Below are 16607 nucleotides of genomic sequence, written 5' to 3' on the forward strand. Positions count from 1 at the left end.
CCTTTGGGGTAAAACTTTAACTTCAACTCTTTAAAGAGAATAAAGGCAGTTTTTTGTTATTTAAATATTTTGATCATTTTTTTAACCATATTGGAATCAGAACTGAACTGATAAGAACTGGAATCAATAAGCAGAATCGGAATCAATAAAATCTATACAATACCCAATCCTACTACAGTCTCATGGCCCTTAAATATACTGATACTGTATTTGCACCTGTTATTTGTATATCAGCTTTTCTTTCTCTGGACCATGTTCATTGATGTTGATACCAAGCAGCAAAAGGACCACTTTACTCCATTTAATCAAGGCTGAATGACTAATTGTATGAGATGTGGGATACTAATTTAGTGAAAATGGCTAGTTTTGGGAGAAAAAAAAAATCACTGTAATTCAATTATAATAATCTTTTGTAGGGGTACCAACAAATGTTTCCAGGCCATTTTGAAAGAACTTTTTTGAATGATAAATACTTTATCTATACTATGTTTGTTTTGCTCAATGACAGCGAATCAAAGGCACGCAGGTATAAATGGGACAACTGCTTTTCATTTAAATCAATTTTCACGGGGGCATGCTGCACTTTTTCCAATGAGTTAAGGGTTCCAACAAATCTGGCCCCATCTGTATGCTCAACTGGAAGAATACCAATTAACTCTCCATTAACAATTCTTAAATGGGGGAAGGCAAGCTTTATCAGAGGATATATTAAAAGCTTTTCCATTTACTATGGAATAAGCATCCTGGGAATGTGATTGACTCTCCTATGCAATGGATGCTTCTGTATTTTTTTTGTCTCTATTTTCTCCTAGGTAGGAGTCAAAACTTATGGCCCCCCCCCCCTCCTTTATATTTCTATTTTTTTTTTCTTTGTTTTCCCAACCAGTCAAGGCTCTGCATGCGTAACTCCGCTTTGCTAATTCCAGCCTTAGTAGATAAAGAAAACCTTGGCTTTACCCAAAATAAGGCAGTAAAGCATCTTAAAAATGTAAATATTCTGTTCTGTTGTGCCTTGCTGTTTATATGTTTCAATAATTTGCCAGTGGCTATTATGTAACAAGAAAACTTTTGAGACAAATGCAAAAAAGTATTTGTTTTAGTTAAAGGCTCTTTCTGAAAAATCAAGAATGGGTTATATTGATAATTAAAAGTACACTAGGGACATCAGCCAACAATAAACTGATCCAACATTACCTCGAAGAACTAAAGGAAAAACAAATTAATGTTAACTAAGATAAACATGCTGTGGCAGAAGACAAAATAAAACGAATTACAGTAAAACACAGAAACAAAGCTGAAACACTATATAGTGGCATGCAAAAGTATTAAATCCCCTTGAAAGTCATTGTAATTTTCTGCATGGCAAAATATTTGTACAACTGCTTGTACATTCAGTATTTTTAATGTGAACTCTTTTGACTTTAGAAATATTTTGTTATAGCAAAAGAAACCATTTCCTGTAGCTAGTTAAGTGAAGAAAAGCTCAAAAGCTAGTGTTTACATAAGTATTCAAGCCCTGCACATTTAATACTTTTTTGAGAACCATTTTGCTGTAATAATTATTTTGGGGAAAGTATGTACCAGCTTGCACATTGTTTACAAATGATTCTTCCCCATTCTTCTTGGCCGAATTCAAAGAGATCCTCTAGATTGGTGGGATGGCACCTCTGGACAGTAGTTTCACACATTCTCAATAAGGTTAAGATCAGGGCTTTGCCTGGTCCATTCCAAAAACATTCAACTTTCTGAGCCATTACAGCGTCACTTTGGCCTTACACTTAGGGTCATTATCATGGTGAAAGGTGAACTTCCTCCAAAGCCATAGGTTCGTATAGCAAACTGAAACAGGTTTTTCCTCGAATATTGTGCAGTATGTGTCCATCTATTGTCCTTTCAACTCTGAACAGATTCCTAGCACATGAAAAGCATCCGAACAGCACAATGCTGCAACCACCATATTTCACCACATGTATGGTATTTCTTGAAGAATAGGCAGTGTTAGTTTTACACCACATGTACCTCTTTGCAATCTGGCCAAAAAGTTCTATTTTGGTAGCAAATGACCTTAAAATCTCCCATATCTAATCCGAGTCTCTCTCACACTTTGTAGCAAATGCCATACATACTTTTATGCAAAACTTAAGGAATGGGTTCTTTCTTGCTACACTCCCATAGAGGCCTGTTTAATGGAGAGCTCTTGAAATTGTGGACCACTGCACCTTCATTCCAGTTTTCGTCAAAGAGCAAAGAGTGACAGATGTATTTTTTATAGCTGCTCTCACCGGTCTATGTCTTGTTTAGTTTTGAGGGAGGGCCTGTTCTAGAGTCATCTGAGTGATGTGATGAATCTTCCACTTTCTGATAATGGATCTACCAGTGTAACAGGACAGTCAACTTCAATATTTTTTGTATCCATTTCTTGCCTTATGCATTTCAATGACCTTGTTTCTCATGTCAGCAGAATGCTCCATTGTCTTAATTTTTGCAGTGATGGTCCAACAAAGACATGGCTCTTACAAAAATTGTTTTATGTATCCAGAGATATAAAGGACTTGCAAGTAGTACCTAATTATGTTTAATTATGGTCAAATGGCTGTCACCATTGTATCATTAGTGATTTATTTGTTATTTGTGTAAACCTGGGGCTTCCAAAGCACAGAGGTTTAAACACTTCAACTTTGAGTTTTTCTCCTTCAGTTAAATATTTGTAGAAAATGGTTTATTTTGACTTTGGAAATGTATTGTTACAACAAAACAGTTAACATTAAAATATTGAATGGATGAATGTGTACAAATCCTTTATCATGCAGAAAAAGATGACTTTCAAGGGGACTGAATACTGTTGCATGCCACTGTACTGTACTAGATTCTACAAAACAAAGTTAAAGCTAACCAAAGCTGTTTTAAGCAGTATAAAATCAAAGCATGACCAGTCACCTGGCATGAGATGAAGGAATCATTGAATAATGATTAAGGTGGCTAATGGATTTCTGTTCAAAAAGTTACAGTGCAATGTAAAAATATACTGCACCAGTTTTATATCAAATTTACATAGGGAATACACAATAAATTATTTGGTGATACAAAATTACTCATTCATGATATCAAGTTCCAAACTCAAGTTCTTTAGCATTCTGTTCTTGAAAAAGGTGACTAATTAGTAAAACCGAGTACCTGTCAGTGAAGCATACTGGTGGAAAACATCAGTAGGCTTGGGTCCCAACAGTATAAACACATCTATAATGCCACTTTCAGAGATCCAGCGTACATCAGTCTGGGGTGCTTCTTTAGATCCCTGCACATAATCCAACATCTTACCAAAAACAGTCTGTAGTTTTAAAAAATATAATTTTAATTTACAGAAGCAAAAAAGTTGCACACAAAATTATACATCTTATTAGCATACGCTTTTCAATGATGAACAGATTACAAAATCTATACACCATATACATACATAGATCATAAATGAGAATTTGGCAAACTAATGTAAACCATAAGACAAAGCATATCATTCAGTAACAAGAACATGAAACACACATTGTTTTAATGGGAAAATAACCAGAGTGAACCATTTATAGAACTCATGATCTGGAACATCCCTGAAAACAGAGAATTGCCTACATATTTAAAAAGTCGAACAAGGACTAAAGTCTTGACACAGGAAGGAGATAACTGCATAGTATTACTTTGTTCTCACACTTGAGAATGGCAAAATTTTTTTTACAATAAAGCATCTTCAAGGCAGCCAGGTCTTAAGCCAGACATTTCGGAACATGGTTGAGAAATTGTGAAAAGACTAGCGACATTACTTGCAGAAAGTTTTCCACACACCCTAGCAGGAAAACCTTAAGGCCTAAAGAAAAAAAAAAAATACTACTGAAGGAACAATGGATTGAGCAACATTCCATGACAGAGCCTGTTATACCTTGCATCATTCATACAATTGATGAGTAACGGCTCGCACTGTGGATTGGTAATTAGGTGGGGGACCATGCATGGAACACTCGAGTAAGATGACAAAAACAATATTTTGAAGCAATTCCTGGAGACTTCAACTATGACCCTGTAAATTTCAAAAACCTGTAATTATTTCACTTTCACGTTAAGCATATTATGTTTAGTGATGACAACAAAGGGATTAAAATGTTTTATGTTCTTTGTACAATAGGATGAGTAGAAGATAACCAATCTCCAACACTAACGCAATCTGTTGTATCGAGGGATGGGTATGTTGTATGCCTTCAGTGCAATTGGTTATATAATAGACTACAAACTGGCATGAAATTAAACCTATGCAGGAAAACTAAGTACATCCTAACCATGGATTACAACACTCACCTTGCCAGCAGTGTTTGAACTTATATCCACCCATGTCTCAGCTGAATTTAACCAGAAAATGCCAAGTGTTCTTTGGGTATTGTGGGCAAGCATTAGGGGAACTGCTCCATACAGGGCCATAGGATTGTATAATTCGTACTGGAATACATCCAGGTTGTATAGCCGATATGGATCACCATTACTATAAAGGGGGGAAAATGGAGGATTAAAAGGTTACCAAAAAAGTATATTCGTTGGGTGTTTTGGTTAACATTTAACATCTGTTAATCTTTAAACTAATACTTACTCTGACCTAACAATCACGCTTTAAGTAGGAGCACATTTCATGTTCAAATTGTCATTTGTACATATACAAGTAAAAATGTCAATGTACTGTCAACAACAAACTAATAACCGCAGTAAAGTTCCAACAACATGCATAAAACAAAATAAACGTTGTAAAAAGTTCTCAGGAAAAGTTAAGAAGCTTTAACATCTGTGGATAAAAGCTGTCCTCTAATTCAGAATTGCAAATGCAAATAGTCCTTCACTGTTTGACGGAATAAATGTGAATATGCAGGATGGCTGATGTCTTTAATTACATCAGAGTTGCAGGTTACACAAGTCCTGAACAGAAGGGTGCTGTTTCAGTAATATTCTCAGCCAGATTCATACAACTGTAATGCTTTGAAATCTTTAATTAACCTTATATATTATTAAGATAGAATCTAGTGAGCAGAGGTGGGTAGAGCAGCCAAAAATTGTACTCAATTAAGAGTAGCATTACTTCAAAATAATATTACTCAAGTAGAAGTAAAAAACAATCATCCAAACAATTACTCAAGAGTAAAAAAGTATTTGGTGAAAAGACTACTGAATTACTGAGTAACTGTTTGAACATAATAAATGTTGTAATAAGACAAATATAAAATGTGCAAATTCTGATATTTCCAAATAAAAAAAAAAAAAAAGAGTAAAAATAAGCAACATTTACAAAATAAAGATGCACAAATAACACAAACTTCCAAATCTCAGTTTTTCACAACAAAGCTTTTGAAGCTAATACCTACAGTAGGTAACATGTATGTGTAGTGCAAACTACTTACAGTGACACGATATACAGTATTATACTGTCCGTGTACAGTATATTCACTTTATAGTAAAAGTTTCAAATCCATAAAGCCGTGTCACTGTCCATGAGCGCAATTGCACGACCACGGGGAGTTAATGAGGTAGTTGGAGAGAGTCGCACCTGCATATATATCTATACTAATAAAAGGCAAAGCCCTCACTCACTCACTCATCACTAATTCTCCAACTTCCCGTGTAGGTAGAAGGCTGAAATTTGGCAGGCTTATTCCTTACAGCTTACTTACAAAAGTTAGGCAGGTTTCATTTCGAAATTCTACGCATAAGGGTCATAACTGGAAGCTATTTTTCCCCCATATAATGTAATGGAGTCTTGAGTTGGAGATGGCGTGGGGGAGTTTAGTGTGACATCATCACGCCTCCTACGTAAGTACGTAGAGAACAAGGAAGAACTCCAAACAGCGATGAGCACAAAACGCCATTTCACAATTGAGAAGGCAGAAAAACATTATGAAGCAAATGATGCATACAAGCATATTCATAAGTACAGCTACTGCGGAAACAAAGCAGCGTGAACCGTAAGTTTATATTAAATTAAGTTCATAGACAGGCTGCCACTAGCGTTTGTAATTTAGTGCCTGCCCATATAAGGCCGTCCATCAGCGGCAATCCAATACAAACACTGCGGTAAATATTCACGTGTGAAGGACTGTGCTTATGCAGAGGAAGATGAGATGGTCAGGGTGGTGTTTCGCACAAACTCATTGAAACTGCGAGAGAAACTTTTAAGTGCGGGTCTTAGCTGACATTACGAGATGGCACCAGTACAGCTGGGAACCTTCGATGCAAGAACACCAAGCGGCTCCGTGAACTGGCGCAATGCAGACAAAAGCAACAGTTCCAAAGAGTGCTGAACAAAACCGAATTACACAATTGAGAAGGCAGCAAAAAATATGAGGCGTCTTATACATACAATCATATTCATAAGTGCAGCTACTGCGGAAACAAAGCACACGGTGGAAAAAGTGAATGTCCTGCTAAAGGAAGACAGTGTAAAAAAAACCGTGCATGCAGTTTGTCACATCACAGATAAAAGGAAGGCGAGCTGTTTATTGATGCAGTAAGGAACTAATCGATGAATGAAACCTCTTATCTTTACAGCGATTGACAAACACGGAATGTAACTTGAACACATCCTACAAATACGAGCCTGATTGAAAGAAATAATGATAATCAAATCCTTGATGACAGCAACATTCAATAACACTCACAAAACAATTACTGTATATTGACAATCATGTTACGTTATTTTTAAAATGTTCCCTTTTCTTTTCATAACTTCTACTTCTCCACTGCGTACGGGTATATATATAAATGTATATATATACCCGATCTACAATACATACTTTAGCATAGACAAGCCACACGCTGTGGCTAATTGTAGAGTCTTAAGCCTCTAACGCCGACATTGAGGTTGATTCGAGAGGGTGTACTGACTATGTCAGCGCTACCGATTCATTTTACCTTAGCATCTCCTTGGTTTGGGGCGTATGAAAAATATTAGGTTAGCAGAATCATGTTACGTTATTTTTAAAATTTTCCCTTTCTTAGCACAAGCACAGCTGAGAAGCTTGATGCATGTACTCCATAGCGTTAAAAATAACGCATTTAATCACACTTTCAATTCCAAGCAAGCGGGAACTTTTGTCAATGCATGATTTCCTGGTACATCCATTACACTGATGCACACATCACAGCTACAAAAATGTTAGAGTCGGAATAAAGCGCGTTCCTACGACTGATCATTTCGACTACCCGAGCGAAGCCTTGATAAAAGCATGGTTTTGTGCACACTGAAAAGCAAGCAAAATTAGATGCATTACAGAAAGCGGACTTTGTGGCTCTTACTGGGGATCATTGGACTTCCGTGACCGTTAGTAATTCTAAATACATCTAATTACAAAATGTTCAATGATCACACTGTTTTAGCCTAATGTACAAAATAATTTTGGCTAATGTTACTCAGAGTTTAAAGAGTAAGCTGGTCAAATTACCTTTTATGTTTCTGACTTATTTTTTAAGAAGAAAAACTGCACTTTATGTTGAAATTTTGGTTATTATTATTTAAAGACAATACTATTCTGAAAATGTACTTAAAGTACTTAAACTACCACTTTATTTTTAAGTCTGCCCAATTTTAACCAGGGATGATATTTTTGTTTCTGTTTTGAATTCAAATGCAGTTTAAAGCTTTTTTCAGAAATTAAAACAGCTTCAGTTTACAATATTCATGTCCATGTCTATTATTTGATTCTGTAAGCCCACTAAAACCGTTTTTAAAAAAAAAAAACATTTGCGATTTGGGGCAAATTTCGTGTGCGATTACATACGATTAATCAAGATTAATTCTTACACAGCCTCTAATTAATTGGATTAATTTTTTAATCGAGTCCCACCTAATATATATATATATATATATATATATATATATATATATATATATATATGTAGATATATATGTATATATATATATGTGTATATACAGTATATATGTAGATATGTATATGTATATGTATATATATGTATGTATATATATATATATATATATATATATATATATATATATATATATATGCCAGCAACACTCATGACAATGACAAAACAATTACATTGTCAATCATGTTACGTTATTATTAAAATGTTTCCTTTTCTTTTTACTTCTCCGCTGCCAATCGCAGGTATTTTGCTATACATCTATACTAATAAAAGGCAAAGCCCTCACTCACTCACTCACTGACTAATTCTCCAACTTCCCGTGTGGGTGGAAGGCTGAAATTTGGCAGGTTCATTCCTTACAGCTTCCTTACAAAAGTTGGGCAGGTTTTATATCGAAATTCTACGCGTAATGGTCATAACTGGAAGCAGTTTTTCTCCATTTACTGTAATGGAGATGAGCTTCAACGCCGTGGGGGGAGTTTCGTGTGACATCATCACGCCTCCCCGTAATCACGCAGTACATAGAAAACCAGGAAGACCTCAAAAAAGCACTGAAGAAAACATGCATTATATAATTGAGAAGGCAGCGAAACAATAAGAAGCGAGCGAGTGACATATACAACCATATTCATGAGTTCTGCTACTTCGGAAACAAAGCACGATGTAAACCTACACTTTAAATTAAGTTCATAGACAGGCTGCCGCTGGCGTTTGTAATTTAGTGCCTGCCCATATAAGGCCGTCCGTCAGCGGCAATCCAATAGCAAACTGCCACGGGTAAATATTCACGGGTGAAGGACTGTGCTTATGGAGAGGAAGATGAGATGGTCAGGGTGGTGTTTGACACAAACTCAGCGAAACTGCGAGAGAAAGTTTTAAGTGCCAGGACTAAGGTAACATTAAATACAGCCATGGACATAGCGAGATGGCACCAGCACAGCTGGGAACCCGATGCATGTACACCGAGTGGCTCCGTGAACTGGCGCAGTGCACAGATAAAAGCAACAGTTCCAAAAGGCTGAACAAAACCGAATTACACAATTGAAAAGGCAGCAAAAAATATGAAGCGTCTGATACAAGCATATTCATAAATCCAGCTACTGCGGAAACAAAGCACACGTTGGAAAAAGTCAATGTCCGCTAAAGGAAGACAGTGTAAAAAACCCGTGCATGCAGTGTGTCAGGTCTCAGATAAAGAAGAAGGCGAGCTGTTTATTGATGCAGTAAGAAGCGAATCGATGAATGAAACCTGTCATCTTTACAGCGATTGACAAACACGGAATGTAACTTGAACACAACACATCCTACAAATCGAACCTGATTGAAAGAAATAATGATAATCAAATCCTTGATGACAGCAACACTCAGTAACACTCACAAAACAAATACTGTATATTGACAGTCATGTTACGTTATTTTTAAAATGTTCCCTTTTCTTTTCTAGCTTTTTAACACACTACTTCTCGCGGGTATATATATATATGTATATATATATAACCCGATCTACATACTCGAATAATGGATACTTTATTAGCCATCAATGATTGTTTTGGTAAAGCCATACTCAGTGTATTCATTAGATGAGCGGTAAAAAGTAAGGGCAGGGAGGATGACTTATTGAGGCATGCAGGCTGTAGTCTTGCGTCAACTCTATCTGAATTGCGCGATCACATTTGAAAAAATATATCTTTTCAAGTTCTATTTAGTCCATATGTGTCAAACTCAAGGGCGCGGGCCACATCCGCCCGGCGTGTAATTATATCCGCCCCGAGATCATTTTATATACTGTATTATTGTTATTAAAGCCGGGTATATGAAGCGCTGGTAACACAATAAACTACAGATCCCATAATGCAGCGCTTCAGCTGCCTTGCCGAACAGTTACGCGTTAATCAAGTCTACCTTATGATGCTGCAAGGTATTGCGAAGCTAGCTCACACGATGCTGAAGAGAAAAGTTGATTCTGAAAATAGAGCCTTTAAAACCGATGGGAGGCTGAGTATATGTTTACTGAACCCGTGTGTCTCATTTGTGGAGCTAATGTGGCTGTAATTACAGAATTTAATCTAAGACGGCACTATAAAACAAAACATCAGGGTAACCTGAAAGACCTGAATGCAATGCAGAAGATACAGAAAGCAGAAGAATTAAATAAGAATCTGACACTTCAGCGGACGTTTTACCCGTGCACAATCACAAAGTGATTTCAATTGAAGCTGCTTTTATGGGAGACACAACCACTTGCCCCACTTTCCCTGTTGCCAAGTAATGTTAAACCAAGTCGTCACTACGGTGTTCCCAAATCGCACTTTGCTGATAAACTGGCGCACTGAGTTTGCACGGCGCTTTGGTGACTTTGAAGAACAAAAAGTCCGTCTACATGCGGCTCGAACCTTGTGCATGTTTGGTAGCACATATCTGTGTGAGAAGCTCTTCTCAGTGATAAAGACTAACAAAACAGCACACAGGAGTCGCCTCACTGATGAGCACCTGCAATCCATCCTGAGAATCTCCACAACACAGAACCTCACACCAAACAGAAACGAACCTGTTGCCAAAAAAAGATGCCAGGCGTCCAGCTCTAAAATGACATATGAGCAAAGACAACTGAATGATTTGATTTGTTATTGCTGAAAGGAACACATTTTATTTATATTTCCAGGTTTTGTTATGCAGCATGTTCATATTTGAATTTGTATAATTTTGACAGGATATATTTTTATGGAGAGCAAAATCTTTTGGGATATTTAAAATCTAAGTTTATTTTTATATATAAAATTACATAAGAGTAAAGAAATTTGAATGTTTGTTCTTTTAATGTTTACTTTATTTCTAACTTGTATAATTTAGACAGGATATATTTTTATGGAGAGCAAAATATTATAAGTTGTTTAAGGTTTGAGTTGATTTATTCAGGAATAATATTCCTGTCTGTTTTACCATTCCTACCAAAGATATTTCTGTCGACTAAATAAAAATTCCTTCTATTTAAAATTTAAATAGAACTTGAACAAATCGATAGTTCATAATATCCACGCAGACTTGCACGTAAGAGCGGGTGTCATCCGTTTTAACAAACAGCGTATTGCACTGATCTGAAATAGCTGTGTGTGTATATATGTAGATATGTATGTATATGTATATATATGTGTGTGTATATATATATGTGTGTATGTATATGTATGTGTATATGTATGTATGTATATATATATGTTTGTGTGTGTGTATATGTATAGATATGTATATATATATGTTTGTGTGTGTGTATATGTATAGATATGTATATATATATGTTTGTGTGTGTATATATATATATATATATATATATATATATATATATGACAACATGACAACACTCATCACTCACAACAGTGACAAAACAATTACATTGACAATCATGTTACGTTATTTTCAAAATGTTTCCTTTTCTTTTCATTGCTTCTTTAACACACTACTTCTCTTTCTTGAGCCTTGGTATTTTGCTAGTATTATATATACAGTCTTTGGGGTGCGAGCAACTGTTGCTGGGGTGCCAGAATCCATGAAGGAAGAAAAATGAAAAACATTACTTGTACAAAATCTTAATTTATCCATCCCTAAATAATTAAAATGGGCAGGCTATTTCGTATCAGTGCAATAACGCCTGGATATTATGAACGATCGTATCTGTTCAAAGTTCTATTTAAATTTTAAATAGAAGGAATTTTTATTTAGTCGACAGAATTTTATTCCGGAATAAATCAACTCAAACCTTAAGTAACTAATATTTTGCTCTCCATAAAAATATATCCTGTCAAAATTATACAAATTCAAATATGAACAGGGTGCATAACAAAACCTGGAAATATAAATAAAATTTGTTCTTTTCAGCAATAACAAATCAAATCATTCAGTTGTCTTTGCTCTTATGTCATTTTATCAGAGCAGACGCCTGGCATCTTTTTTTGGCAACAAGTTTGTTTATGTTTGGTGTGAGGTTCTGTGTTGTGGAGATTTTCAGGATGGACTGCAGGTGCTCATCAGTGAGGCGACTCCTGTGTGCTGTTTTGTTAGTCTTCATCACTGAGAAGAGCTTCTCACACAGATATGTGGTACCAAACATGCACAAGGTTCGAGCCGCATGTAGCGGGCGGAGCATTTCTGCGGGAATGGAGTGAATAAACTGTGCGGGCCGTGCAGTATCGTACTTTGCCTTCAGTGTGCCATTACACTGCAGCTCAATCACCTCCATCTGAATCTGCACAGGTGCAGATTCCACATCGACAGCAAATAGATTGCGAAACAACTCAAAATTCTTTTTTTGTTCTTCAAAGCCACCAAAGCGCAGTGTGAACTCAGTGCGCAGTGCACTTAGTTTATCAGCAAAGTGCGTATTTGGGAACACTGTAGTGCCAAGTTGGTTCAACATTACTTGGCAACAGGGAAAGTGGGGCAAGCTGCACTGGTAGATTTGTGTCTCCCATAAAATTAGCTTCATTTGAAATCACTTTGTGATTTTGCACGGGTAAAAACATCTGCTGAAGTGTCAGATTCTTCTTTAACTCTTCTGCTTTCTGTATCTTGTGCATTCAATTCAGGTGTTTCAGGTTATCTTGATGTTTTGTCTTATAGTGCCGTCTTAGATTAAATTCTGTAATTACAGCCACATTAGCTCCACAAATGACACACGGGTTTACCGGCAATGTCAGTAAACATATACTCAGCCACCCATCGGTTTTTAAAGGCTCTATGTTCAGAATCACCTTTTCTCTTCGGCATCGTGTGGGCTAGCTTCACAATAACTTGCAGCATCATAAGCTAGACTTGATTAAGGCGGTAAGTATTCGGCAAGGCAGCTGAAGCGCTGCATTATGGGATCTGTAGTTTATCGTGTTACCAGCGCTTCATATCCCCGGTCCATTAATAACAATAATATATAAAATGATGTGGCCTGCAGGCCTTGAGTTTGACACATATGGACTAAATAGAACTTGAAAAGATATATTTTTTCAAATGTGATTGCGCAATTCAGATCGAGTTGACGCGCACTACAGTACATCGACCCCGCGTGCTATTGTGGTTTTGCCTGTGTGCCTCAATAAGTTACCCTCCCCTCGCTCTTACTTTTTTACCATTCATCTAATGAATACACTGAGTATGGCTTTACCAAAACAATCATTGATCGCGAATAAAGTATCCATTATTTATAAAGCTTCAATTGGTGATCTGTCTTTCTGTGTTAACCACATATTTTTTCATACGTCTCGAACCAAGGGGATGAGAGGCTAAAATGAATCGGGAAGCACGCGTACATACTCAGTGCATCCCCTCTCGGGAATCGAACCTCGGACGCCGGCACTAGAGGCGAAGCCTCTACAATTGCGCCACGGCGTGTGGTTTGTCTATTTGAGCGTAGCAGTGTAATTCAGTTTTTGTTCAGCACTCTTTGGAACTGTTGCTTTTTGTCTGCGCACTGCGTCAATTCACGTGAGCCGTTCAATCTGGTTTTACAAGTGACTCGCTCGCTTCTAATGGTTTCGCTGCCTTAATTATATAATGTATGTTTTCTTCAGCGATTTTTAGATCTCTTCCTGGTTTTCTACGTACTGAGTGATTATGTGGGAGGCGTGATTATGTCACATGAAACTCCACCCCCACGGCTTTCGATCTCAACTCCATTACATAATATGCAGAAAAATAGCTTCCAGTTATGACCATTACGCGTAGAATTTTGAAATGAAACCTGCCCAACTTTTGTAAGGTAGCTGTAAGGAATGAGCCTGCCAAATTTCAGCCTTCTACCTACACGGGAAGTTAAAGAATTAGTGATGAGTCTGTCAGTCAGTCAGGGCTTTGCCTTTTATTAGTATAGATATACACATATACATACATACACACACACACACACACACACATACAGTGGTGTAAAAAACTATTTGCCCCCTTCCTGATTTCTTACTCTTTTGCATGTTTGTCACAAAATGTTTCTGATCATCAAACACATTTAACCATTAGTCAAATATAACAAATGTAAACACAAAATGCAGTTTTTAAATGATGGTTTTTATTATTTAGTGAGAAAAAAAATTAAACCTACATGGCCCTGTGTGAAAAAGTAATTGCCCCCTGAACCTAATAACTGGTTGGGCCACCCTTAGCAACAATAACTGCAATCAAGCGTTTGCGATAACTTGCAATGAGTCTTTTACAGCACTCTGGAGGAATTTTGGCCACTCATCTTTGCAGAATTGTTGTAATTCAGCTTTATTTGAGGGTTTTCTAGCATGAACCGCCTTTTTAAGGTCATGCTATAGCATCTCAATTGGATTCAGGTCAGGACTTTGACTAGGCCACTCCAAAGTCTTCATTTTGTTTTTCTTCAGCCATTCAGAGGTGGATTTGCTGGTGTGTTTTGGGTCATTGTCCTGTTGCAGCACCCAAGATCGCTTCAGCTTGAGTTGACGAACAGATGGCCGGACATTCTCCTTCAGGATTTTTTGGTAGACAGTAGAATTCATGGATCCATCTATCACAGCAAGCCTTCCAGGTCCTGAAGCAGCAAAACAACCCCAGACCATCACACTACCACCACCATATTTTACTGTTGGTATGATGTTCTTTTCTGAAATGCTGTGTACCTTTACGCCAGATGTAGCGGGACATTTGCCTTCCAAAAAGTTCAACTTTGTCTCATCAGTCCACAAGGTATTTTCCCAAAAGTCTTTGCAATCATTGAGATTAGCAAAATTGAGACGAGCCCTAATGTTCTTTTTGCTTAACAGTGGTTTGCGTCTTGGAAGTCTGCCATGCAGGCCGTTTTTGCCCAGTCTCTTTCTTATGGTGGAGTCGTGAACACAGTCCTTAATTGAGGCAAGTGAGGCCTGCAGTTCTTTAGACGTTGTCCTGGGGTCTTTGTGACCTCTCGGATGAGTCGTCTCTCGCTCTTGGGGTAATTTTGGTTGGCCGGCCACTCCTGGGAAGGTTCATCACTGTTCCATGTTTTTGCCAATTGTGAATAATGGCTCTCACTGTGGTTCGCTGGAGTCCCAAAGCTTTAGAAATGGCTTTATAACCTTTACAAGACTGATAGGTCTCAATTACTTCTGTTCTCATTTGTTCCTGAATTTCTTTGGATCTTGGCATGATGTCTAGCTTTTGAGGTGATTCTGGTCTACTTCTCTGTGTCAGGCAGCTCCTCTTTAAGTGATTTCTTGATTGAAACAGGTGTGGCAGTAATCAGGCCTGGGGGTGGCTACGGAAATTGAACTCAGGTGTGATACACCACAGTTAGGTTATTTTTTAACAAGGGGGCAATTACTTTTTCACACAGGGCCATGTTGGTTTGGATTTTTTTTTCTCCCTAAATAATAAAAACCATCATTTAAAAACTGCATTTTGTGTTTACTTGTGTTATACTGTATTTGACTAATGGTTAAATGTGTTTGATGATCAGAAACATTTTGTGTGACAAATATGCAAAAGAATAAGAAATCAGGAAGGGGGCAAATAGTTTTTCACACCACTCTGTGTGTGTGTGTGTATATGTATATATATATATATATATATATATATATATATATATATATATACACACACTAACAAAATACCGTGCTTACAGCAAAGTACTACATTAAAATTTTTATTAAGAAGAAAATTACACCTTTTTAAACTGTGGGAAAATATACCAATAATTATTTGTTAAGGATCTCTGTATACCATGTTGTCAGTTCGGCCCTCCGGTTGTAACATGACCAAGCTATGCGCTGAGCTTACTCTTGAGCATGTAACTTACAGTTGGCCATGTGAACAGTAATCTTATCTCAAATCTCACAGCTTGGATTGCTGCTGTCATAATCGGTTTGAGTTTCATGGTTTGTTTCAATCACGACAGTATTTGCAGGACTTGTGTTGAAGAGACATTCGGCATCTGTCAAGCGTTGTAAGCATACAACCGGTTTCATCGATAACTTCACATCCAGCTTTTGAGAGTTTAAACATTCATAAACAAAGTGTCCACTACTAAAATCGTTACCTGTCAATCTAAGATGTTTAAGAGGCATTGGCGGCTGTCAAAAGGTGTAAAATATTTGGCCATTTTGGTACACTTGAAAGCGACAACCGAACAATTCAGCGGCAGCCATCAAATCAAATGCAGAACCATAGGTGAAGGGCTTAAGCATTTCACTCTTCTAGTGCTCCTGTGTAGTATAATTATCTCCTGTACCGTCATCAGTCCACACCTTGAACCTGTCCCAGTCATTCAATACATAAGACACAATGTTCCTCCGGATATCAAGAGTGAGCCTGATATGGCCGTGCAATATGTAACAAAGAAAATGGAAAAGGTAGATACCATCTCCGGGCATGGAAACCACTCTAAGTGACAATTCTTTGATCGATGGTGATCACCTCGATAGACATGTTAATGGGGGTACGGTTGGAATGATAAAGGAAATAGGTACCTGAACAATGTAAAGTAAGTCTAAAATACCTACACAATGACTATAACTGTAATAAATGAACAATAAAACAGCAGAGAAGCCGTGGATTAAATAAAAAGGCTGTAGTTATCAGCAGGGAGACGTGAATCCTGTGGCGAAGCAAGGAAGGGAATGTAGAGACCGGAGCGACGGACGACCTTACATAGGCAGCCAACAACGTGGGAGGCGTTGGGATGGGGGACCCAACGGCGCCTCACACGGTGACCGAGCTGCAGGCTATGGACG

At 37.4% G+C, this 16607-nt stretch overlaps 1 protein-coding gene across 4 annotated transcripts in view; it reads right to left on the reverse strand.

Annotated features, from left to right (window-relative positions):
* The window catches only part of ganabb (glucosidase II alpha subunit b), a 184665-nt gene that overhangs the window by 60410 nt on the left and 107648 nt on the right, over positions 1-16607 (reverse strand). For 3 of the 4 annotated variants that reach the window (XM_039760748.1, XM_039760753.1, XM_039760752.1), the window contains 2 exons: positions 4339-4519; positions 3175-3328 (listed from right to left, as the gene is read on the reverse strand). In XM_039760748.1, the coding sequence (XP_039616682.1) occupies positions 3175-3328; positions 4339-4519 (335 nt within the window). The remainder of the gene's footprint in view (positions 1-3174; positions 3329-4338; positions 4520-16607) is intronic. The other variant, XM_039760750.1, reaches the window with a different exon arrangement.

Source organism: Polypterus senegalus, chromosome 8, assembly GCF_016835505.1.
Source record: "Polypterus senegalus isolate Bchr_013 chromosome 8, ASM1683550v1, whole genome shotgun sequence".
Classification (NCBI taxonomy): Eukaryota; Metazoa; Chordata; class Cladistia; order Polypteriformes; family Polypteridae; genus Polypterus; species Polypterus senegalus.